The 26,500-nt window shown below is 45.4% G+C and overlaps 2 protein-coding genes across 3 annotated transcripts in view; both read left to right on the forward strand.

The window, feature by feature from the left end:
* cap2 (cyclase associated actin cytoskeleton regulatory protein 2) overlaps positions 1-26,500 on the forward strand; it is a 64,599-nt gene that overhangs the window by 1,193 nt on the left and 36,906 nt on the right. For both annotated transcript variants that reach the window (XM_080787734.1, XM_080787733.1), the window contains 3 exons: positions 6,315-6,451; positions 12,839-12,939; positions 16,654-16,731. In XM_080787734.1, coding sequence (XP_080643860.1) covers positions 6,328-6,451; positions 12,839-12,939; positions 16,654-16,731 — 303 coding nt within the window. In that variant the 5' untranslated portion in view covers positions 6,315-6,327. The remainder of the gene's footprint in view (positions 1-6,314; positions 6,452-12,838; positions 12,940-16,653; positions 16,732-26,500) is intronic.
* LOC308332413 (thimet oligopeptidase-like) lies at positions 9,280-11,265 on the forward strand (the record flags this gene model as incomplete). Its single annotated transcript, XM_080788306.1, has 1 exon — positions 9,280-11,265. The coding sequence occupies one exon, from the start codon at positions 9,280-9,282 to the stop codon at positions 11,263-11,265; it is 1,986 nt and encodes a 661-aa protein (XP_080644432.1).

Raw genomic sequence — 26,500 nt, forward strand, 5'->3', positions numbered from 1 at the left:
CACTTCAGCGGTGGTAATTTTAACGTGCCGGTCCGGGGATACGAACAAGCGACCTTCCGATATATCAAGACCGCTCCGCAAACCGTTCGGCCAACCGCTGCCTGACACATAAGGCAGGCCTGTATTTGACACAAAGCCATACACAACCAGCACTGTCTGGTGGAAGGGAGGGGGGCTGATTGCAAGTACACAGGTGCTTTTATTGGAAGGGAAATGGAGATGATTGGTGGACTGGTTATTGGCGGACCAATGACATAGAGAGGCGGAGTTGAGAAATGATCACTGAAGAGCTGGACCTGGGATTCACACTGTAGGACAGCTGGAGAATATCCGAGGGAGAGAAACTTTTCTGTTGAACCCTCTCATAGGCAGTTTCTTTGGGTGTTTATAAGGCAAACTATAAGTGCTGTACAGAAAGTTAAAAGCTAAATACACTATAAAGCTAAAACACAAGACACCAGCAAAACCACACAGTATAAGAAAAGGACACATGGCAATGAACAAAGCCACAGGAAATCACAGAGCTCTCAAAAGGAATTAAAAGCTGAGGTGTTGCAGGTGGGTCTTAAGGCCAGATTTAAAAGTCTCGATGGTGGGGGCCAGTTTCACATGGGAAGGGAGCTCATTCCACAGTTTGCAGGGGGCTATATGACAGAAATGTGCATTGTGATTAGCAGGTCTTTAAACAGGCCTTTATTGTGACCTATGTTTTGGGGTACCTTGGTTTCTGTACCCCAAGAAAGGAACGCTCGCCCAGGTCCCGGGTTCTAAAGGACCACGCATATACTCCAGTTTTAGGTGATAAGATACTCACCTTTTAGGTGATGGAGTTGAGGTGGTATATACCATGTGGTCCTAATAGGTGACAGTGGGTAGAGTTGAGGTGGAACCCTTAAGACTATATATTAATAGAGACGGCACCCGGAGGAAACCCTGAGGCGAAATGGACGCAGTGGCCTAATTTGGTATTGCAGCGCTGGGCCAATTCTGGTCCTTTGATTATCATTGCGCACGTTCATGATGACACGTGAACGCTTTTCATACGTGAACGCGTGCATTAATGATATAGTCAACGGCACAGCGCATTCACGGTTTGGCCCAATCCATCCCAGAATGCATTCTGTTCCTGCCCCGGAAGGAGGAGTTAAATCGCCTCATGCGCTTTTGAGCAACTTAATGCAAGGGGATGGGAGGAGACATCCGGTGCCATCTCTATTCCATGCCATGTGGTCCTAATAGGTGACAGTGGGTAGAATTGAGGTGGCACCATGTGGTCCTCTGTTAGCTATTGTTTTGCTATATATTTTGAGATGTAACTGCTATAGTCTCATTGTTGATCGCTAACAGATACTTTATGACACAGTCCTAATCTGTGATTACCCACCGGGTGTGATGTGAGTTGATTAGCGGTGGTTTTGTGCACACCTGCACTATATATGTCACCACTCTTTTAAAAAGGAACATATACAAAGAAGTAGGAAGGAAGTCACTCTCCACACTGATGAAGGCTGGATAGCCGAAATGTTTGTCCCCTGTTCAAAATGAAATAGATGTTTTGAACTGCAGTCTTCATGGTGTGTGCGACCCATACTGCCGTTGTTTATTTGATAGAGTTGAGGTGGTACCATGTGGTCCTAATACAGTAGGTGACGGTGGGCCCATGGCAGGGCAGCATGCAGAGCTCGGCCCGATATAGCCCCTAAGATCACATAGCAGACCATGGGGTTCAGCAGACAGTAATATCGCCCGGTCGCCCCGAAGAGAGAGTGTGTGTGTGTGTGTGTGTGTGTGTGTGTGTGCTCAGCTGTTCCTCAGTGACTCAGGTCTCTGTATACAGTATATGGCAGACCGTGTCCCATCATGCATTGCACCAGCAGCAACTGTCCTGGAACAAGCTCGCAGAATGTTCACTGAGTGTGTGTGTGTGTGTGTGTGTGTGTGTGTGTGTGTGTGTGTGTGTGTGTGTGTGTGCGTGCGTGCGTGCGTGCGTGCGTGCGTGCGTGCGTGCGTGCGTGCGTGCGTGCGTGCGTGTGTGTGGCTGAGTGCGCGTTCTGCTGATGTCCTAACTTCACACGTTCATCAGACCTCAGTGTGTCAGGTTCTATTAACAACTTAAACTGTACACTTAAATGACCGGAGTCCCCCAGGGCTCTATATTGGGCCCATTCCTGTCTTTCCGCTCTACGCTAAATTTCGTAGCCAAATATAGCTGATCCACAAGCTGGCGTTGGCGGCTCGTCGGACCACTTTTCCCTGAGTTACACCGGAGCGTCACAAAATATTAATCAGGCATTTCAATCGTGCGACTGCGTATAGTCTATAGCAGAGGTTCCCAAAGTGGGCTCCGGGGACCCCCAGGGGTCCTTGAGGGAGTTCCAGTGGGTCCCCAGCCAAATGATAGTTTATACTTTATATAGGAACCAAATGGACCCATATGGGTCCGTTTGGTTCATTTGTACACTCTCAGAGTTAAATTAACATTGATTTTACAATATAAATTGGGGGTCCCGCAGAGATATTTAATGCCATTAAATGGGGGTTCGTATAGACTAATGCATGTCAACCTGGGGGTTGAATGAAATTAAACGTGTTGAGAATGGGGGTCCGTGGGCTAATTAGTGTCTATTTGGGGGTCCTTGGCATGACAGAGTTTGGGAACCACTGGTCTATAGCAGGGGTTCTCAACGTTTTTGGCCGGGGACCCCCGGAAATGCTTTGGCAATGTCTCTGGACCCCCGCCCCGCCCCCTCCCGACCCCCGATATAAATTGACTGCTACAATAACCTTAATAATAGAGACAATAAACCGTAAATAAATACTGAAACCAGATAATGATTAGGGAAGGTGTATGCATGTATACTATGTGTACTATATATAAACTCTTCATTTCCATTTTCCAGCTATTCAGTTGCAAACCCCCCCCAATGAACACACTCCGGGTTTCAGTGTGTGTGGTCATCCAGGTTTCCAGGCTATCACTGTACTAGTACTGTACGCTGGCATGTTGTCAGTTGTCGGGAGCAGAAATAGCTGCTGTAATGAAGCCTGCGAGACAGACAGGCATCCGGCTGGCACTGAAGCCTGTGAGACAGACGGTGGAGAATTCTCTGGAGGGATGACGAGATGCAGCATCAGGAGGCTCCGTTGGTGCAGTTCTGGAGCTGCAGAATTCACTGACATTTATATATACTGAGGAGGAAAAATCCGATATTAACGGGTGTTTCTTCTCGTAGATACAATTTATGCATTTAGGCATTTAGCAGACGCTCTTAATCCAGAGCGACTTACATTAAGCAGTAACAAAAAGCATGGCATACATCACATATATAAAAGTAGTTATCATGAAACATGCGTAAGCTAAGAACGTAACAGTGGAGTATCTATGTAAACTATACATACTATACTATATTATATATTTATACATGTGCAGCCTACTATAAAGTGCTATGACTACATAAAATGCAATTCTAGTGCTGTCTACGTAACATGCTATAAGTCTGTTTAAAAATACTATCTAAGTCTACATAAAGTGCTATATTTAAAATACTATATAAGTCTACATAAAGTGCTATCTAAGGGCTAGTGCTATACGGGCCATGGTGGAGTCTGAAGAGGTGGGTTTTCAGACTACGGCGGAAGATTGGGAGTGAGGCTGCAGTTCTGATTGTGATGGGAAGTGCATTCCATAGTTTTGGAGCCAGAAGGGAGAAGAGTTTGGGACGGGTGGAGCGTTGTCCCGGCGTTTTTAGTGAAGGTACTTCCAGCTTCCCTGCGTTGGCTGATCTGAGTGCGCGGGAAGGTTTGTAGGGTACGATTATGGGGGAGCCATGCCTTTGGTTGCTTTTGGATGCCAGCATCAGAGTTTTGTATTCTGTGCGGGCAGCGACTAGGAGCCAATGGAGGGAGCGGAGAAGGGGGGAGACGTGTGAGAATTTTGGCTGGTTGAAGACCAAGCGAGCTGCGGCATTTTGGATCAGTTGGAGGGGCTTAAGTGCACATGACGGTAGGCCAGTAAGGAGGGAGTTACAATAGTCAAATCCTGGTCACTAAACTGCCTCCCCCTGGCCAGCCGGGGCGCCTGATGGAGGGGAAAGGAACTGGTTGGAATAACGTGTTACGTCCAACCAGAGAAACTCCCCCCTGTCAGGTGTAAAGGAGCAACTTGGACACTCAGGCATGAAGGAAGCATGAGTTCAAGTCCGTTGCTCTTCCCTTGTCCCCCATATATGGGACTAGGTTGGTGGAGGGTGTGTAGAGCCCAGGATCACATTAGATGATTGACACAGGGGTGAAAAATGGGTTACAAAATCGTGGGATATTTTTTTTTTTTACAAGACTGTTGTCTGGATTAGGAGCTGGGCTGACTCCTGGGTGAAGAACGGTCTAATTCCTTCGTATGTTATAGAGTGTAAACCTACAGGATCGAGTGACAGCTGTGATGTGTGTTTTGAACGAGAGCTGGCTGTTGGGACAGACTTTACCAGGGCGTTGTCTACGGATAGATTCGTAAAGGGCTTGATATATACTTTGTGTGTCTGTGGAGGGACCCGGTCAGCCTCTGTAGTGTAGACACAAACCATGACCCAGCATTATACTGTGAACGCTACAAAATAACTGAACGTGCTACGTTCGTGTGTGTGTGTTTGAATTAGCGTGTGTGCGTGGCGTGCATGCGTGCATTTCACGATTCTTGTTTCTTGCTCAAAAGTGATTCTCGATTATCTCCACAATAATTGAGATCACGATTCTCACACAGTTCAAATTTTTACCATGAAAATATGTATTGTCTTTAGTCTGAACATTCAAAAATTTGTCACCTGGAGCCATAACTACTGTGGCTTTTTAAACAGACAACATCAAAGTGCTCGACTTAAACCTCTCTTAGAGTCTCTCTCTTGTAGCAAAAACAATAAGAGTAACTCAAATGAACTGGACAACCAACTAGTGCTGCACCATTCTTGCTCAAATTTAGAAATTAGATCCCATAGGCGTGCGTGCGTGCGTGCGTGTCCCCATGTGGGTCAGCAGTGTGACATCAGTGCTACTTTATGCTAAACAGCGTTAGACATATGATCAGCCTTCACTGATAACCAGGCAGCTCGGCTCAGGTGACTCTACATCAGTGCTTCCCAAAGTGACCCCCAGGGGTCCTTGAGGGAATTCCAGGGCGTCCCCAGCTAAATGATAGTTGGGAACCAAATGGGTCTGTAACCTATGGGTTACATTTGTAACTCTCAAAGCTCTCCAGTGCTCCGGCATATAGATCGATAATGTAAACAAAGGTTGTCTCGGCTCCGCCTAGCTAGCTGGGACGAGAGTAAGACGCGCAAACGCGGGAAGCGAACGCAGCTCGTACATATTTGGGCTTTGGACGTATAGCTGCTTTGGGGACTCCTTATATGGTTATGGCTGAGTCATGGTGACGTAACAGCGGGACGGACACTTGCATCAATCACAAACAAATCACTCAGCTCCATATATGGGCACAAAAGCGGGACAGACAGACACACAGACAGACACACAGACAGACAGACAGACATGATTGCGAACGCAGTGAGCACTTACTATGAGACCTAGCAGATCATGTCTGTGTGTGTGTCTGTCTGTCTGTCTGTCCGTGTGTCTGTCCCGCTATCCAAATATGGAGTGTGTTGCATCAGCAATCACTCAGCTCCATATATGGGCACAAAAGGGGCCAGGTTCACTCAGCTCCATATATGGGCACAAAAGGGGCCAGTGATTTGTTTGTTGTGGACCTGGCCCCTTTTGTGCCCATATATGGAGCTGAGTGACACTAATTCGTAATTTATTCTAATAGTTATTGCAATTTACGATCTGCGTTCGCTTCCCGCGTTCGCGCGTCTTACTCGTCTGCTAGGTCTCATAGTAAGGGCCGATTCATACTCCTATTTTAGAGCCGAATAAAAGTCGGTTCGGCGCTGCAATTTGACGTCATTTGAGGTTCGGGGGGGCGGGTACCGTCCTAAAGTCGGCGCTTCGGTGCTACTGAAAATTTCTGACGAGCCGAAATCATTTCGGCACTACAGCGCCGAAACAGCGGTAAAATAGGAGTATGAATCGGCCCTTAGTGCTCACTGCGTTCGCAATAATCCACTTCCGGTCGACTGAAAATGTGGCTTTTAAAAATAAGAGCTCGACTGGAAAAAATGCCGGCGTGAATTAGGTCCTAATTTTTCAATAAATGATAGCACTAGATGTGTTAATGACATGGTGAAATGTTGAAACCGAGTGGTATTCTTACTTTCCACCACTGCTCAGTGTTGTGTGTATCATTAATTGTGCCATGGTTCCAGGTGTGTTGTTGCCATGGATACGGTGCTGATGGAACGTTTGGAGCGGGCGGTGGTCCGGCTGGAGCAGGTGTCCGTCCGGATGCAGGTGACCAACGGGATGACCAACGGGGACAGCTGTGTCAACGGCATGGACGGAGGTGAGCCCCCCCGCCCGTCGCTTACAATTTACATGTTAAGGCTTCACTCACACGCAGTCACAACAGATTGTTGTATAGCTGATGCATGAGACTTGTTTACTGATGCATTTCCAATGGAAGTCACATGGTTTGACACAACAGTTTTGTTGTATGAGGGGGAGGAGGGGGGCAGTCGAAACACAGCCGAAAGCCGTACAACACAAATGTTGTGTCAAACCATGTGACTTCCATTGGAAATGCATTGACGCTTACTAGGGGTGTGCATCTGTCCTTTACAAGACGATTCGATACGTATCGATATGCATGGGCTACGATGCGATTCAGAGACGATACATTTATACACAGAACGATTCCAATTCGATTCGATTCGGTGGAATTCGATGCGATTTCGATTTTGTGGAATTTGAGGCGATTCGATGCGATTCGATACGATACGGTGCGATCTGACACATTTAACCTTTTTTAGATTTTTTATTTGAAGCTAGATCTATAAAGAATAGGGTTGGGACTTAAAAAAAACATCTAATTAATTGAAGGATTTGTGATTAATTAATCTAAATTAATCACATATCAATAGGCCTATTTGACCTGATCAGTGAGCTTTTTTTTCAAATGGATTTGGATACGAGTGAATCAATGAATGAATAGGCAATTAAAAAAGTAGTAATAATAATAGTGATAATATTATTATTTATATAATGCTTCTCTGAGTACTTAGACGCTTTTCAAGGGGAACATTAGAAAACTAATAAAAACAACTTTATAAGAGAAAAACTAAGACTATGGAATAAAATAAATGAAAGTGGAATGAGATAGCTGGGGAAAGACATTCTGGGTTTGAATTTATAGGTGGTGGCATATCTCTGAGCTTTGGGAAGTGCATTGTTTTGACAGGTCTGCGGCGTCTGCCTGCTGTGGACAGTGAAACCAGACGCAACGATACAGTCATACTGTCGATGCAAACAGACGTGTACAGTAGCTGCTCGGCCTGCTCCAAATGATATTCCCATTCGTCTTTGTGTCTGCCCGTGTAAACGCAGCATCGACTGTGAGGGTTGGGGAACGAATGGACCATAGAGTTATTAAGGTTATTCTAACGATATGGACCAGAGTTAAACTAATGTTAGCTCCCATGCTAACTATATGCTACCCTCGTCAGAAACAACACGACCATCCAGATCGGGTGGAAGCTGTTGATATCACGTTGCTTGTGCCCGTGGATGGGAAATGAAATGTAAAAGGCTATAGAAGCGTGGATGAAAGGCAAAGCACAGATGTGCAATAATGCTGTGTCGTGACTCGTATCTGCGTGTGTATTCCGTCTGACAACGAGTGGTTTATGCTGCTATAGTGCTCGTCTGTTGTTGCTGGCTGCTGATGCATATAGAGCGTCATCATAAGCATGCGCCCGTCCTGCGCTGGAAGTAGCAGATCTACAAGCTATCTACCCGTCGCAATGCACAGCGCTTTGGGCTTGTACATCTGTGTTTTTCCAGCAGTTAGTTGAATTATATCGATTCGCAGCTTTAGGATCGAACCAACGTCCGATGCAGACGCTATTTTGACCGATCCAGATGCACGTGCATCGATGTAGTCGCATCGTTAATGTTAAAATCGATTATCGATTCATATCGATATTTTTTGACACCACTAACGCTTACCCTTTGTTTACATCTAGCATGCATCTAGCATGCGTCAATGTTGTATGCTAGATTGAAAGGTGTGAGTGAGGCCTTAGTTTAGTTTCGTTTATTTGCGCAATAAAAACAGTACCAAAAAAAGGTAACATCAATAAAAGAGGTGTGTGCAGGTGAGAAAAGAAACCCAGGGAGGGCTTATATGTGGTTCTCACCAAAGATAATATACAAATAGTAATATACAAATAGTAAGACAAAGTAATCAAACATAGGTATGGGAAATAACAAAAACAACAAAAAATACATTATTTACACTTGTGAAGTGTGTGTGTGTGTGTGTGTGTGTGTGTGTGTGTGTGTGTGTGTGTGTGTGTGTGTGTGTGTGTGTGTGTGTGTGCGTGCGTGCGTGCGTGCGTACGTGTGTGTGTGTGTGTGTGTGTGTTTGTGTTTTTGTTACCTTGTGGGGACAGACCTATGACTGCACACCAACGACGTGGGGTCCTGCATCCTTGTGGGCACCAAAATCCAGGACCCCAGAAGGATTATCATTTAAATTGATAGAAAAAACGTTTCTGATATGCCATACATGGTTTGACATACTAGATCTGCATATATGGAGCCGGCCAGCAATCTACATCTGCACCTCACCAGATTAATAGTTGAACTCCTGCTTCTCAACTGTGCCGTATTAAGAAGCTGTTGTTTCAGCGCGACATCGCCCTTTAGGGCGAGGTCGCTTCTCACCCTCAGGCGTCTTAGTGGTATAGAGAACCTTACACATAAATGTCATATTGCGGTATGAAAATATGTAAATCTTTGTGTCAGAAGAAAAACTTGAGACAATAGTTTCCATTACGACAGATTGAAAATAACTACAGGACATTTAACCACTTGAACCCAAGCATCCCTACCTATACGTTCAGGAAAAGTAGCAGTTCTACAAGCTTACGACGTGTCACAAGGTAACACGTTGATCAGCTATTCCTTGGCGAGGACGTTTGGTCAGTCCTTGTCCCTTTGTGCCCATATATGGCGATCCCTGATGTCATCACCAGTATATTAATATACTGATGATGACATCAGGGATCGCCATATATGGGCACGGCACGCAAACGTGCTTGGCAGCATATAGGCACAGCAACCCGCCAAAGGTCTGCCTCGTCCAACTCACAGAGAGCTCGAACAACCACAATGCCGTTGATTTCCACTAACGAGGGACCACCCACAGGAGGAGAGGTGGTTTTCTGCAGCCCTTCTCCTCCTCCTCCTCGCGTTTGCGCCGAGAACCTCCTGCGCTGGGATCTCGGCCCCGAACAGTTCCGACCAACGACCGCCGAGCTCACGGCCAGGAGCAGGAAGGTGCACGACGCCGTGGGCTCCCTGGACCTGGACGGCGTCACCTTGGACAACACCCTGAAGGCCCTGACCCACGCGGAGGCCGAGTACACTGTCCAGAGGAACATGTTGACCTTCCCCTGGCACGTGGCTCCCCGTCTGGAGGTGAGGAACGCCAGCGCGGACGCGCACGAGACGCTGTCCGCGTTTGACGACGACATGAGCATGCGGAAGGACGTCTACCAGAGGATAGTGGCTCTGGGGATGAAGGTCGACGAAGAAGCTCTCACCGCGGAGGATAGGCGATACATGGAGAGGCTGCTCGGGGAAAGCATCGAGGAGCTACGAGCCAAGATGGAGGTGTATGCACACGGTCTCGACACGGAGGCATGCATTGAGACATATCTGGAGACGAGCATGGAGGCCAGAAGCAGAGGACTGCATCTCCCCAAAGAGAAACAAAACCAGGTAAAATGCATTAACAAGCAAATTAATATCGTTAATTTGACCGTATGTCAAATGACGTACGATCAAACGAATGCCGCCTTGGAGTCGGTGGTGAAGCTACGCGCTCGGAAGAGCGCTTTGCTGGGCTTCAAAAGCTACGCCGACTACGCCCTGCGGAGACACACGTCGAAGTCCGCCGAAACAGTCTCCACCTTCCTGGACGAGCTGACCCGCGGGCTGAAGCCCTACAGGGCACGAGAGCGGCGGTCCGCCAGAGCCAGCGTTCGCCGACCGCTACGGCTACGGGAGTACTTTCCGGCGGAGGTCGTGACCCGGGGTCTGCTGGGCATCTGCCAGGACCTGCTGGGCCTCTCGTTCAGCCCGCTGCGCGGCGGCGCCCCCGCGTGGCATCCCGACGTCACCGCGTACGCCGTCGCCGACAGCGCCTCAGGACAGCCGCTGGGACAGTTCTACCTGGACCTGTTCGCCAGAGAGGGAAAGAGCACGTTTCCCTACCGGGCATTTTGCGCCCCGCTGCAACCCGGCTGTCTGCTGCCCGACGGGAGCAGGCGGACGGCCGTCGCCGCCGTCGTGACCAACTTCACCAGAGACAACACGGCCCACGGCCCCTCCCTGCTGGAGCATGACGACGTGCAGGTGTACTTCCACGAGTTCGGCCACGCCATGCACTTCCTCTGTGCTCGGGGCGACCACGCCGCCTTCAGCGCGCGCGACGTCGCGGCGTGGGAATTTGTCGAGGTTCCGTCCCAGATGTTGGAGAACTGGGTTTGGGAGAAGGAGCCGCTGCGGAGGATATCCAGACACTACGAGACGGGAGCTCCGATTCCCGACGACCTGTTGGACGATCTCGTCAAGAGTCGCTCGACGGCGGACAACATGTCCCAGTGTTTGACCAGGCTCAACATGTCCAAATTTGACCAGGCTCTTCACACCCAGACTGGGTTGGACCCAGCTGAGGTATATGCCAGGCTTAGCGAGGAGATGCTAAGAGTCCCTGGTTATCGAAGGAGCGACATATCACCATACCGCACCCTAATGGACCCCTCCGACATACCTTACCTTGACGCACACTTCTATCGCTACCTGTGGGGAGAGGTCCTCTCCACGGACATGTTCCACAGCCGTTTCAAACGGGAAGGAGTCATGAACCCTGAGGTGGGTTTGGACTACAGGAAGTGCATCCTGACGCCTGGTGCTTCGAAGGACGCCTATGAGATGGTGAAGGACTTCCTGGGTCGTGCACCCAATCAGGACGCGTTCCTACTGAGCAAAAGAAGTGGAGAAAAAAACAAAACAAAGAAAGAAAGAAAACACGGCAACAACAATAAAAAAACAATAGGGGACTTTGCCATTTCGGGCTTGGCCCCTAAATAATATTAATTTGAAATTTGAAAGATAATAATGAAAAAATAAATAAAATTCGAACATTTCAAGAATTTCATAAATGTAGTATTAATTTATTATTGTAACATGTTGGTTCGACCTCCCGTTATATCGACCATTTCTAACCCTATCTCTATCTCTAACCTAAATATAACCGCAAGCATGAAAGAAATGTGTCCCTCACCAACCTTAATCTGTTCCCTCAGCCCTATGTTCCCTCAGCCCTATGTTCCCTCAGAAGGAGCATTGGTCCGAGGTGCGCTGGGGGTCGGGAGAGGGTGGGTGGTTAGGTTTAGGTGTCTGCCCCGGGGGAGGTTAGGGTTAGGGTGAGGGTTTGAGGTAGGTTGTCGATCGGACCGTCGGCATATTGACGCGGACCCGAGGGAACATAGGGCTGAGGGAACATAGGTACGGTCCCGTTTTAACGCATCCCTCACCAACCTTAATCTGGTCGTTTTAACGCGTCCCTCACCAACCTTAATCCGGTCATTTTAACGCGTCCCTCACCAACCTTAATCTGGTCGTTTTAACGCGTCCCTCACCAACCTTAATCCGGTCGTTTTAACGCATCCCTCACCAACCTTAATCTGGTCGTTTTAATGCGTCCCTCACCAACCTTAATCCGGTCGTTTTAACGCGTCCCTCACCAACCTTAATCCGGTCGTTTTAACGCGTCCCTCACCAACCTTAATCTGGTCGTTTTAACGCATCCCTCACCAACCTTAATCCGGTCGTTTTAACGCGTCCCTCACCAACCTTAATCCGGTCATTTTAACGCGTCCCTCACCAACCTTAATCCGGTCTTTTAACGCGTCCCTCACCAACCTTAATCCGGTCGTTTTAACGCATCCCTCACCAACCTTAATCCAGTTGGTTTAATGCATCCCACACCAACCTTAACCTGGTAGTTTTAACGATAATATTTTTTTTTAAATGCTGGATTAAATTAAATGAAAGAAAGACGAATTCCCTCGTTTTGGCGCAGGCGGGTTGTGGAGAGAAGAATGAGGTCCTGCGTTCTTGGCATACAAACCGTTAATTGGGCCACATTTGAATTTGAATAGTTGAATTTTCGATAAGGTTGAATATTATTTAGCAAAATAAAACAATAAAATAAAATCGCCTAATAAGAATATTCGGCGATGGACTCATCCAATCCGCGATTGACGATATATTCGTCCCATCGCCCAACCTTACTAACTTTAGTAACTTAGTAAACAAATGCACACCTTATCCGAAGACATGCCGCCACCTGGTGGCTAAACTCAGAGCATGTGCCAGAAAAATTATTATACAGACTAAATGGGATAAAAGCAGCACTGAGTACGTCTGCATTTCTGAGTTTATGAACAACAATGAAGAGGCACTGGTGACGTCTGTAATGGGGAGCGCATGGAGCATTAGTCCGACATGCGGACGCATCTCGGACTAGTGCCTGCTCCCGTGCTTGTGGTTATGGTTAGGTTAGGGTTTGAGGTGGGTTGTCGTTTTTCGGACCAATGACTATTCGAACTAAAGTACTGCACCCGTCTGTAATATAACCGTCCCTTGTCTCCCCATACAGCTCTGGCTCAGGGTGTGGAGGCCTTCGACCGCTTACTGAGTGGACCCGTGTCCCAATACCTGGAGAGGAGCCGCGCCCTGGGAGAGGACGTAGCTAAACATGTGAGTATGATGTTCTGCATTGCATTGGCAGAATGCAAGATCCGCATTGCAATGCACTGCAACGCAGCGCTGCGCTGCGTTGCGCGGCATGGCATGGCATTGCATTGCATTGCATTGCATTGCAACAGGAATAGATGTCTTTGTATAAAGACAGATTCTCCTGCTTAATCCCACTTAGATGTGAATGGCTCTGGGAAACCCAAGCAAGCATACTTACCGAAGAATACGGGAGGTCTATATGGACTAGGGATGCACCGAAAATTCGGCCACCGAAAATATTCAGCCGAAAATGGCTAAAAATGTATTTTCGGCCTATTCGGTTTCGGCTCAAATAAGCCGAAAAATAACACTGAATAGTAGTAGTGGTCCTAAAGTTGTGAATCGAACTAAACTGCGAGGAAAACACAGATGTACAAGCCCAACGCGCTGTGCATTGCGACGGGTAGATAGCTTGTAGATCTGCTACTTTCAGCGCAGGAAGGGCGCATGCTTATGACGCTCTTTAACTATGCATCATTCAGCAGCCTGCAGCCAGCGACAGTCGCAACACAACACACGAGCAGCATTCACGGAATGCACAGGCAGATCCACACATCTGTGCTTTCATCCACGATTCCATAGCCTTCTAAATCTTATGTCCCATCCACGGGCACAAGCAACGTGATATTAGCAGCTTCCACCCGATCTGTGGTGGTGTACTGTTGACGAGGGAAGCTAGTAGCTAGCATGGGAGCTAACGTTAGTTTTAACACTAGTACTTTCCATCCGTTACCCAACCCCTCACACTCGCTGCTGCGTTTACACGGGCAGACACAAAGACGAATGGGAATATCATTTGGAGCTTTAACAATGAATGATAGACTGTATCGTTGCTTCTGCCCGTGTTTAATGGTCAGGGTTTCACTGTTCACAGCAGGCAGACCTGTCAAAACGATGCACTTCCCAAAACTCAGAGACATGCCACCACCTATTAATTCAAACCCACCTCTGGAATATTGCTATCTCATTCCACTTTAATTTATTTTATTCCATAGTCTTAGTTTTTCTCTAATAAAGTTGTTTTTATTTGTTTTCTCATGTTCTCCTTGAAAAGTGTCTTTAAGTACTCAGAGAAGCTTTATATAAATAATATTATTATCACTATTATTATTACTACTTGTTTTTATTGCCTATGCTTATGTAGAAAAAAAAGCTCACTGCTCAGGTCAAATAGGCCTATTGATATGCGATTAAAATGTGATTAATTGAGATTAATTAATTAATTAATTTGTGATATACTGTGTATGGTCTGAAAGTGCAATGCACTAAGTTAGACTAGGGGGCCCTAATGTGTAAAGGTGAAGGGTATTGTATTGATGATGTCATGAGGTCAAAGGAGATGAAAGAGGAAGTAAAGAAGTGAACATGGTATGAAGCTGACTTGTCTGCGTGCACTTATTTCCATACGAGAATACAACACAATTATTTAGATGTTTTTTAATGGACCCATAAGTGTTTATTATTTAAGTTAGGTTTTGCCATAATCATGTCTTTTGCCATAATCAGGTAGCTTTACAACAAAGATATATTCGGCTATTCGGTATTCGGTTTTCGGCCAACTGTTTCCTATATTCGGTATTCGGTTTCGGCCAAGAATTTCCCTTTCGGTGCATCCCTAATATGGACCTATAGATATTTTATTGTTGCGCTGCGCAGATATGGGAGATTTTACTCTGAAATGCCCCACCTTCCGTTCCCCCCCCCCCCAAAAAACGGTAGGCATAATGTTCCATTTTTACCTCACGCTGGTTACGCTAAATTCTCTCTAATATTCCAAACGAGAGGTTTGTTGAAGTCAGAAATGAAGACGGAAGTATGCCCGTCTGGTCAGAACCATGGAGAGCACCCTAGAGATACGAGGCATTCTTTCTGAGCCGTAAACAAGGAAGTCGGAAACGGCAGCGCGGTGCAATGCGCAAAACAGCAAAGGAGCACGGTGAAGAAGGAGAGGCCAAGCGAATTTCCGTCCACTTGGAACCAACGTTTGGACTATGGATATGACGTTTGTATACACGTCCTATACGGCCTTAATGTGTTAATGCTCTAAACAAACATCATAAAGTCCATAGACTTAATTGGCTGCAATATTATGATATGACGCCATTTCAAAAGCCAGACATTTGGAGGGGATAGCGTCCCGCAAACATTTGAAACAGACAAAAGGAAGAAACGTGCAGGTCTCTGGTGCGGAGAGGACACCAGGGTTCACATCCCGGCCATACGACATAAAAGTTAACGGATTGCAGGTTTAAAAGAAGATGCTCTCTATCTCAGGCCACCATCACTATGTGTGTGTGTGTGTGTGTGTGTGTGTGTGTGTGTGTGTGTGTGTGTGTGTGTGTGTGTGCGTGCGTGCGTGCGTGCGTGCGTGCGTGCGTGCGTGCGTGCGTGCGTGCGCGCGCGCGGGGCTTTCTTAGTTGGGAGAGCTCCTTTTATGGAGAAAGCCCCCCTAGTGGGTTCCCTTGGCCTGCATCCGAAGGTCTCTTCCCAAACTCACATTGGACACGGCTGGCTGAACCCAACTCAAACACTGTGTGTGCGTGCGTGCGTGCGTGCAGGCTATTAGCTTTATATGGTGTTTTCTTTTTTATGGCCCAGAGACACAGAATCAGAGAGAACGCACACGTGTCGTGCAGTATTATGCACGTACAGTAAATCACACCATCGTGCATCTGAATAGAACGTATTCAGATCTTTCCATGCACAGTCCATCTTGACCCATTTCTACTAAAAATGTCTTCTAAATCCTGACAGTTTTCCGAAAAACCTCATGTTTCTGTGTCAGTGGTCCTCAAAATATTTCATGTCACGGAGCCCCAGATCTTTCCGTAAATATGTTGTTTCAGAGACCCCCCTCAGAAGCTAAATTTGGGTTAAAAACGTTCACTGTGAAAGAATATATATTCAAAGATTCGTGGTACATTTTCAAGATTTTGAAAAAATAGCAGATCTACAGCGAGCTACAATATCTGCTATTTTTCAATAGCTAAAGAATAATGCTTAAATCGTTGTGTTCCAATATTCAGAACACAACGATGTTCATGGGAAGATCTGAATATATTATATTCAGATCTTCCCATGAACAGTCCAATCTTAAAGGTATATTCAGTGATTTCACTTAATTGAAATAACACTAATTTTTTTGTTTTGTTGTAATAATCCTCCCTACTATAGAGCGTCGCAGTCCCGCCCCCTTTCATGACGACGCCAGGCCCAGGAAATGATTTCCAAACAAATAATTACAAAGAAGAAAAACAACAAAATAATTGTTTTTTTCTTCTTTCTAATTATTTGTTCAGCCCAAAACATTGTGTTTATTGTCATGATTTGTCTCGACAAGAGTTGACTTTGTCCGCGGCGTAAACGTCTTTAAATAAATACTTTTTGAAAAGTCTATGAGGAAAATGAACGAGGAATTATTTTCCGGGTCTCTCAAGGGGGGGGGGGGACTGCGACGCTCACCCCTGGGGTCCAAAAACCTTAGGTTTTGTTTTTGGTGGCCCAGCCTTCATCCAATCAGGATAGAGAGGAGCCTTCCGCCAATCATGATCGAGGGGGGAGGCGGGCCTTGTTGTGCCTGCTGTTGGCCTGTTGCGTAACTTGCGTGTCTGTAGTGCGTGCATGTGCACATGTTGTTACTCCTCTAAATCTTTGTGTTCTTTGTATGATTGACAGGCGGAGATGGTGCGCGACGCCCTCACCACTCAGAGACGTTTCCTCAAAATGGCCGCCACGCACCAGCAACCCGCAAAGGTACTTTTCTTTTGTGGTGATATTTTCTTTAGTTTTTTACTGGTTCCCCCCCGCCCGCACTCTTTTTTTCTGCCAATTAATTCCTCATCATCATCATCATCATTTATTTAACTCACGACCATGATCACATGGTTTGGAGCACAGATTCATGAAAGTATACAATCGGAAGTATACAATACATTACAGATTACACAATATACATAGACATATCGGAAGGCTTTCCCTATTTGTACAGTGGAAGAACATTCTTCAGAAAAGCATCCAATTTATAGATTACTTTTTGTTTTTCAGATTTTAGTAATGCAATTAATTTAAACATAGAAGAGTGGGTAACAAAATAAAGTGGCAGGTATTTTTGCCTGAAATTCATAATGTCAGTATTCTTGCATTCCAACAGAACATGATACTCATCTCCAATTCTGGCATCATTACATAGGTTACAAATCCTCTGACTTCTTTCCAATCCTTTATATCTACCGATGACCTTTGGGATTCTTGTGTTGTTTAGCCTAAGGTTGCAAATAGCCTGTCTATACTTACGGTTTTCACATAGAAGGTATTTTTCTAGTTTGAACTCTTGTTTGTATTCAACATAGATGTCACGTGATGTCATACTATTGAGTTCACTTTGCCACTTTTGCAGAAACTGGTCTTTCAACCTTTGTTCGACAGTTCGCTTCAACCAGTCAATGTTATTACATTTCTGGGCCAACCAAATGTAAGACATACCACAGTCATCTAGTATTTTCTTCACCTGTGCAACCCAAGGTGTCACATGGGCACCTGTGTTGAACAGGTTAAGCAGACAGTCGTACATTATTCGACTCAGTTTACTGTCTTTTCCTTCGATCAACCTTGCCCAGTACCGGATAAGTCTCTTTTTAACAGTGAAACAAATTGGGTACCTCCCCAGCTCACCATATGCCATATTGCTACAGGTAGTTGTTTTAACTTTTAGGATATACTTGAGAAATTTAAGATGTAATTTTTCTAGTTTGTCTAGTTTTTAGAACCCCCAGATTTCACATGTGTACAGCATGACTGGTGAGACCAGTTTGTCGAAAAGATCCAATGCAACGTTTACTGGTAAATCAAATGATCTACATTTACCAAGGAGGGAGTACATGGCACGTGAGGCCTGCTTGTGTAGTTCTTCGATAGCAATCTTAAATGATCCATTATAGTTCATAATAACTCCAAGGTATTTGAAACTATGGACAAGCTCTAGGTTGACTCCATTACAGACAAACTTTAATTTGCTGATATCAGCTTTTCTACATCCGAAGACTGTGACCTTTGTTTTTTCACTATTGATTTTCAATTTCCACTTTTCACAAAAACCACACATCAGGTCTATTGCCTTCTGCAATCCCTCCTTTGTATTTGACATGACAATTGTGTCGTCTGCGTATAATAATACCAAAAGCTGGAAATAGCTATCGATAAGTGGGTCGTCATAATTAATAGACTGGCAGCCATTGTGAATAAGATAATCCTCCAGGTCATTGATAAACAATGAAAACAGTAATGGTGACAGATTTTACCCCTGTCTTACGCCAGCTAAACACTAAACACTAAACTTACAAAGAAATCTGATTTCATGCCATTAACAAAAACACACGATTTAACGTTTTTATACATTCATTAGTATATCCATAAATTTACCTTTGATGCTTACTTTAGATAGTTTATACCAAAGGGCATCCCTCCAGACTGTATCAAATGCCTTGCTGTAGTCTATAAAGGAACAGAATAATCTCTTCTTTTTAAAGCAAAATAACTCAACAATGTGCTTCAGGAGGAAAATATGGTCACTGGTGGAGTAATTCTTTCTAAAGCCTGCCTGGGTTTCCCTCAAGTTAGAATTGTCTTCACAGAAGTTTAGCAGCCTTGTATTCAGTACGTTTGTGAACAATTTACCCATGCAACTCAGAAGCGTGATCCCTCTATAATTATCACAGTCGGCAGTATTGCCTTTCTTGAAAATTGGTATGATCATGCCGAGTGTCCAATCTTCGGGGAAGATGCCAGAGTCAAGGATCTTGTTAAACAGGGCTGTATATAGTGGCATAAAAATGCTTGCTGTACATTTGATATACTCATTTAGGATTTGATCAATACCTGCTGCCTTGCCAGATTTTAATTTTGAGATAACCTCGTTGATTTCCTGATCTGTGAATCTAGCATTTAGAGCACTGTCGTCATGGTTGAGTTGGGTCCTACCCACATCTGTGTTTTCACTGCTGTCGTATCCTATACTGACTGGTTGTGTAGAGGTTGTGGATTCGAACCCACAACCTCTGTGGTGGTGGTGGGGGGCGGGGACTTTACCACTGTGCCACCTGAGCGCTTGGGGGGGATATTAATCAGCTTTATTGTCACGTCACATGTTTCAAATAAAAAAAAACCTGTCTGAACTGAGTGGTGCTGTACTGTACTCGTGCTGTAGTACTGTACTATACTGTACAAGCCCTCCTCCGTGGCCTGTGCGTGTGCGCGCGCATGCTGGGCTGCGCAACAGTGACACTTGGTGGCCAGCAAACGCTATTTCCGTATTTCGACGGACAGACAAGGGGACAGACCCAGCCAGGTACACGCACAGCTGTCTATAGGAGTGGCTGGCACCACTCAAAACGTCTGTGTGAAATGAGTTTTGGTGCATATAGTAGTGTTCCCAAGGCCTTTCAAGGCCTTTCTGCCTCACTGGTATAGCCTGGGTTCCAGCCTGAATCGCTGCATTCCATGATTCTGAATTGTCACTCGCTACTCGGTCTGGACAGAGGCTGCTTGACTCGCATGTCATAACGTCACCTGTTACGTATAGCCCCGTTGCTGCGGATACGTCCTCAGCCAGCCATGCTTCTCACTGTCGAAAAACAGTGCCGTTTGAGACTTGAGAGTAGAAACCTACGGTAAAAAGTAAACGATTCAGTATAGTCCACTGTCATATTCAGTAGTGCAAAAAAAATCACACCCGTGTGAATGTGCATGAATGAGTGGTGCAACTCCCCTCTCCCCCCCTCCTCTCCCCTCCTCTCCTCTCTCTCTCTCTCTCTCTCTCTCTGTCTCTCTCTCTCATATTAGCAGGCAACAGTGCAGCACTAATGCTATTTCTCTCTCTCTGTTTCTGGCACAACAGCGCCCCTACTGGTACTCATAGTCATATACTGGTGCTCATGGCCACATAGGTGAACACATAGGTGAACACAGACATTGCTGTTCCTTGGAGTGGTTGCACCACTCAAAGATGACAGCTGTGTGGGGTGAGTTTAGTGAATGATAAGGGGACGTCGCAGGACAACAGCAGTATAGCTGCGCAGTGCGCATTGATACGTCAAACTGGTGCTTTTTCCTCAACCCGCACCACAGACCAATCAGAAACCGCGGTTCCATTTCAACCTTCATATGTCCCGCCTATACCTGTGGAGAATACAGTCACACGGACATGTGTCGTCAATATAGCTGGGGGGGTGGAGCGAGCTATAGGGGAAAGTTCAGAGTTCTCCCAACCGTAATAAACAGTTGGGTTTTCAAACGCAGATGCTTTAAGATAATAGTTTTAAAAGTAGGCGTCATGGCTTGCCTGCAGATCACAGGCACAGATCCTTGTGGCCACTCGACAAGGAGCGCTACGTTAGAAAATGAAACAAGCCTAGAGTCCGATTGGAATGTTTTCCTTGGCTGCTGGACATGATCCTGATGTATTTGCATGGTAAGAGAGACACTTTTCTATAGATATGATCAATGAAACTTAATTAAAATATAATGTATATATTTTAAAAAGCCATTCATTCATCAATGATGTTTATGGAACACCTTTCGTTTGGTTAGTGGGGTATGATTGTGCAGAGTTTATACACACATACGCACAAGCCAAACGAAACCACAGCGGTTTCAAATGTACAGAAAATACAGTTTAAAACATGGAAATGGAATACGGAGCTAAAAGCAGTGTGTAAATCCTGCATGATGATAAATAGCGACGGCGCATTAGTTGCCAGACTATAATGGCTCCCTGCTGAAACTGTCTCTGAACTACTTAGAATTCACTACAATGTGTTCTATATAACACATTTTAATTGATCATATCTATAGAGTGTCTCTACTAGGCGATTGTAACACAATGTTTTGTAACATGGAGGGAGAGGGAGATCATGATGGAGAGGAAAACAGATTTTCCGATGCTGGTGGTGGATGCCTGTGCAACTTGATGCATTCAATAAAGTATAACGAGACTGATAAGGATAATCTGACTCTGATTATAAACCACTTGAACCCCAGGTCCCCAGCATGAACCAAAAGTCGACAAACTCACAACGCATCGCAATGCGCTGTGAGCTCATGGTATAGCCCTGGCCTCAAGTGTTTCACGTGGGGCCCACTACTTTAACTTGTGAAACAAAACGAAATTAGACAGACATTACGTCAGACTCAAACTATACATGTGAGCACACAGTTGATTTGATTTCAACCGTAGTTTGAGTCATCTGTAAAACTCATGTTTACAATCCGTCTATTTCTTGAATATAAAACGAGCAATATATTTATTATGGTTTGGCGATGAATTGGATCTGCTTTTTAGGTATACTCTATTTATTTAGCGAATGCAAAGTCCTTAAGCCAAACGGTTGCCTCCTGGTCTGCTGTGTGGAGGGTAATTAATCCTCCTTCCAGTCTTTGGAGAGGACAAACTTCTATGATGTGCTTCATAGTTTGCTCCACACCACACACACACACACACACACACACACAGTGGGCTTGGGCTACTGCCCCATTTGTGGAGGCTGGCCAAGCAGGGGCCATGATGTCCAGTCCTGAATCTATTGAGCGTAGACCACTGTCTCCTTGGGAGGGTGGTACCAGGGACCTGTTGGTTGGGGTCTGACACCAGGTGTTTGTTTGGGACCTCATTGGACTCCCATTCCCTTTTCCAAGCTGATTTGATGGTGAAGTCAGCTGATTGGGCGGTTCCTCCAAATTGGTCGTCTCGATGGGAGTCGAGCAGTGGGTGGAAGGACATTTTTGGAAAGGGACTAGTGGACAAGAGATCCAGTATAAGTCATTTTAACACTTGGTTGCATGCTGAAAAACCTGCAGATCGGCTATTTTCAGCGAGTGTATAAACAGTCATTACGGCATTGAGGCCCGCCGAAATACATTGTAGTCGACTAAAGCAACTGTAGATTTAGTCGACTGAAACTAGACCAACACTAAAACATTCCAGGTGACTAAAATGTGACTGAAACTAAATGGAAGCTTTTCGAGAGACTATTATGACTAAAACTACAATCGAAATGTCCTGCCAATAGAAACAACACTGGAACGCAGACTGTCCAAACGAGTTGTTGCACTTGGTAACAGTAGTTACCATTTGTTGAGGCTCGTGTATCGTACTGTATATACTGTATCGTGTATCGTACTGTATTATGTCGTTTATGACATGATGCAAAAGTGTGTGTGCTTTTGTCTCTGAACTGCACAATGTAATCATACAGAGATATGACTGTACAGTGTTGTATGTGAACTGTACAGTGTTGTATATGTATTTGTATATTTTTTACAGTATGTATAGTGTTATTGAACCGTACTGTATAATAATCATACATAACGGCATCGCTCTCAGAGTACAGTGTTATTCTATATGCTGGCCCTCAGGCGGTGTGTGTGTGTGTGTGTGTGCGTGTGTGTTTGTATGTGTGTGTGTGTGTGTGTGTGTGTATGCGTGTGCGTGTGTGTGTGTGTGTGTTCCCCTCTGAGTTCTCACAACGGCGTTGCCACATTCTGTGAGAGAAACAAGCGGCCAGTGGCCGGTAGAACAGCACTATAGGATGGAAAATCCGTGAGGTTCTCAGTTTGATCCCTGTGGGCTCCCCCAGAGTTAGTGTAGAAGTGTCCTTGAGCAAGACTCTGAACCTGATGTGCAGGGTGGTGCCTTGCATTGGTTTTCTCCTCCATCGGTGTGTGAATGGGTGAATGTAATGCACAATACACACACACACACACACACACACACACACACACACAGTGTATAGTTAGTGGGTTCTCTGCTAATAATCATATAGCATCAAGATAATTGCAGAAGGATTTGTCGGCGCCTGACGAATCCTTTGACATGAAAACATTTTGAGAACCACTGGTTTAGACCAGCGGTTCCAAAACCTTTTTCATGTCAAGGACCCCCAAATTGACACAAATTAGCCCCGCGGACCCCCCCCCCATTTGAAGAGATATGCCAGGGACCCCCATAAGAGAAGATTTTGGCGACTGTGGCTCAAGAGATATAGAGCAGGTCGTCCAATGATCCATGGGTTGGCGGTTCGAATCCCGACTCCTCCTGTCTCCATGCCGAAGTGTCCTTGGGCAAGACACTGAACCCCAAATTGCTCCCGATGTACTGGTTGGTGCCTTGCATGGCTTCCGCTGCAATCGGTGTATGAATGTGTGTGTGTGAGTGGGTGAATGTAATGCACAATCAATGTAAAGCGCCTTGGATAAAGGCGCAGTATAAATGCACCATTTACGGCTCTAGCAGTGATTCTCAACCCGTTTAAAGCGCAAATAACATGCATTTTAAAACTGCTTTTAATATTTAATAATCATATTGTCTATGTCCCTCAAAGTTATTTCTAATGGTTTGAGCCTCAATCACCACTCTGATATAACCAGGCCTTGTCAATTCTTTCTGGACTTTGAAAGCAGTTTTAGCTGCAGTACCACACTGTCCTGAGGTGGTGGGGGTGCTGATATGTAGATTATTTAATATTTGAGTCATTATAATACTCATGCTATATACAACCAGGCTTGTTTCCATTCCATGCCAGCTTGGAAAATCAACAATGGTGGACATTGTAAACAAAGTGGAAATGCAAATTTGCAACTGAAGACTGAAGAAAAGGAGGAATTATACAAAGTAGGGTGACATTGATGACATCACGATGAGGCCAAAATCAGTCGAGCTGTTTCTGAGAGCAATTTCCATTAAAACACCCATATGACATGAAGGCCTGATTGTTCAAAATTGGTTATTTGTGGGGATAGAAAACACACATGGGAGCCCCAAAAACACAAAAGAAATTGAAAAAGTTGAATTTTATGTTATAGGTCCTTTAATTTCAAGGACCCCCAGTTTGAAGTCTACGGACCCCCCATTTAATGGCATTTCTATCTCTGGGACCCCCAATTCATATTGTAAAAATCAATGTTTAACTCGTGAGAGTGTACAAATGGAGGAAAAAATAGAGTCCGCAACACTGGTATATTTGACTCAACGTTTCGATCCATTAGGATCTTCTTCAGGCTGAAGAAGATCCTATAAGGGATTCAGATTTGACGGGGGCCAGTTTCGAATTGCAGCTGTCCGTATAGGTGTCCGTTTGAGAGCGGTTTTGAAGGAGTCAAGGGATTCACATGTCTTAATGACTTTTGGTAGGGCGTTCCACATTTTGGTGGCATAGGAGCGAAAATAATTTAGTCCCCAAGTTGTTTGTGCCGAGTCTGGGTTGCACATGGTTCGTTGCACTCCCTCTGGTGTTGTGGGTGTGGACTTCGTTAGCATTAAGGAAGTATTTAGACAGGTACGTTAACATTAAGGAAGTATTTAGACAGGTACGTTAACATTAAGGAAGTATTTAGACAGGTACGTTAACATTAAGGAAGTATTTAGACAGGTACGTTAACATTAAGGAAGTATTTAGACAGGTACGTTAACATTGAGGAAGTATTTAGACAGGTACATGGGTATCTTGGTGGTGGTGGTTGGCAGTATACGCGGCCCCTTGGGCCATTCATTAACATGGGAGCAGCAAAACGGTGGGTTTCAAGGCCGCAGCTATACCGATAATATTACAAGCGACTTTACAGGGGGGGGGGGGGAAACCGAGCCCAAAGTATAGCTTATAACAAGCAGACGTGGCAACGCTGCTATAGCCGGTCGCTAGTCCAGTGGGCAACCACGCGGCACACACACACACACACACACACACACACACACACAAACACACACACACCAGTGTTCACAGAGGGATTACGCTGCTCTTTGAGCAGAATCGCCAATACAACACATTCCCAACGTATTCACGTATAGGGGAAGGGAGGGGCGTGTGTGGGAGAGAGATCTCTCTCTGTGTGTGTGTGTGTGTGTGTGTGTGTGTGTGTGTGTGTGTGTGTGTGTGTGTGTGTGCGTGCGTGCGTGCGTGCGTGCGTGCGTGTGTGTGTGTGTGTGCGCGTGCGCGTGTGCGCACGCGCATGGGGGGGGGGGGGGGGATTTCACAGAGCCCACCAGGAAGTGAGCGCTAGCTATCTGTCGTCTCATTGGCTGAGAGGCGGTGAAAAGAGCATTCAGTGATTGTCTGAAATGCAAACAAGGAAGAGGTGGGGATTTACGGAGACAGAGAGAGGGGGATTGACCCTGAGAGAGAGAGAGAGAGAGAGAGAGAGAGAGAGAGAGAGAGAGAGAGAGAGAGAGAGAGACTTTTTGACTTTAAACAACTCTTTATTCATACTGAAATCACACCCGTGTGAATTGAGGGGCGCTCTACGACGTAACCATGTTGATTTGTTCAGACACCTGTGACGTTAAAGTCTCTCAGTGCATTAATTGTCTATGGGAATTTAATGTTTGTGTATAGGACGAAATATACACTAATATAGCTCAATATAGGCGGGGTTATAGCGCCCCTCGAAAAGTGGCCTGTTGTAGGTCACAACCTATACAATAGGCTACATTGCCTTTTTTTTCCATGACATCTAAAAACGTGACTCACAGGGGGAAAAAGCACACCCAGAACTCTCCTATATAAGCACCTCTTCGCTAAAACCCACCCCAATTGATCAGTGCATCATAAGCTAGAATATTTTAAACTATAAAAGCTAATACAACGAGAACACACCGTACTTCATGTTATTGCACCAATCCCTATATTGCAAATGACGTATATATTGCACAGTGCACACTTAATTGCAGCTGTTATTGCACAAACCCCGATTGTATACTTAACCTGTTCTGGCCGGGAACCCCTTTTGGTGTTTTAAGCATTATTGTTATACTTTAGCTGATGAAAAATAGGCAGATCTATAAGCTCGCAGCGCTACGAGCTTGTAGATCTGCTATTTTTTGACAAATTGTGAAAATGTGGCGTAAATCTTAATTTGAATATATATTATTCTTCCAGAGCAGTGGGGTGCACAGACATTTAGAGGGGCAGGTGCTCAAGTGAAAAAAAGGGCACCTTGTGCAGCACGTCATGGAACCGGCCCGGTTGCCTTAATAGTGTGAGATGTATAGATTTTGGGGCCTGAATAATATATTAGAAGCTTTTTATCAAGAATTGATCAATGTCACCATGGTCCACATACTATACTGTACAATTTTTTTTTTAAAGGGTGGTGCTCTAGCACCCCCTAGTGTCTATCTGTGCACACCACTGTTCCAGAGCAAACGTTTTTTAACTCAAATCTTTGCTTCGTGGCGGTCCCTGGAACAACATATTTTCAGATTGGGGTCGGTGACCAAATACAGATGTTTTTAGGGGTCCTTGACATGAAAATGTTTGAGGGGTCCTTGACATGAAAATGTTTGAGAACGACTGACACAGAAACAGGGTTTTTCAGAAAAGTGTCGTGATTTAGAAGACATTTTGTAGAATCGATGCCAATCCAAATAGTTTAGCAACTCTTGCTATATGCAAGGACAAGCTTTCGCCACCTCATTGCTTTCAATGTTATTTTGGCATGGCTCTGTTGTTGAACACATACACGGCTACACGGCTTA

The sequence above is a fragment of the Protomyctophum bolini genome (assembly GCF_963924005.1).
Source record: "Protomyctophum bolini genome assembly, chromosome: 17".
Taxonomy (NCBI): domain Eukaryota; kingdom Metazoa; phylum Chordata; class Actinopteri; order Myctophiformes; family Myctophidae; genus Protomyctophum; species Protomyctophum bolini.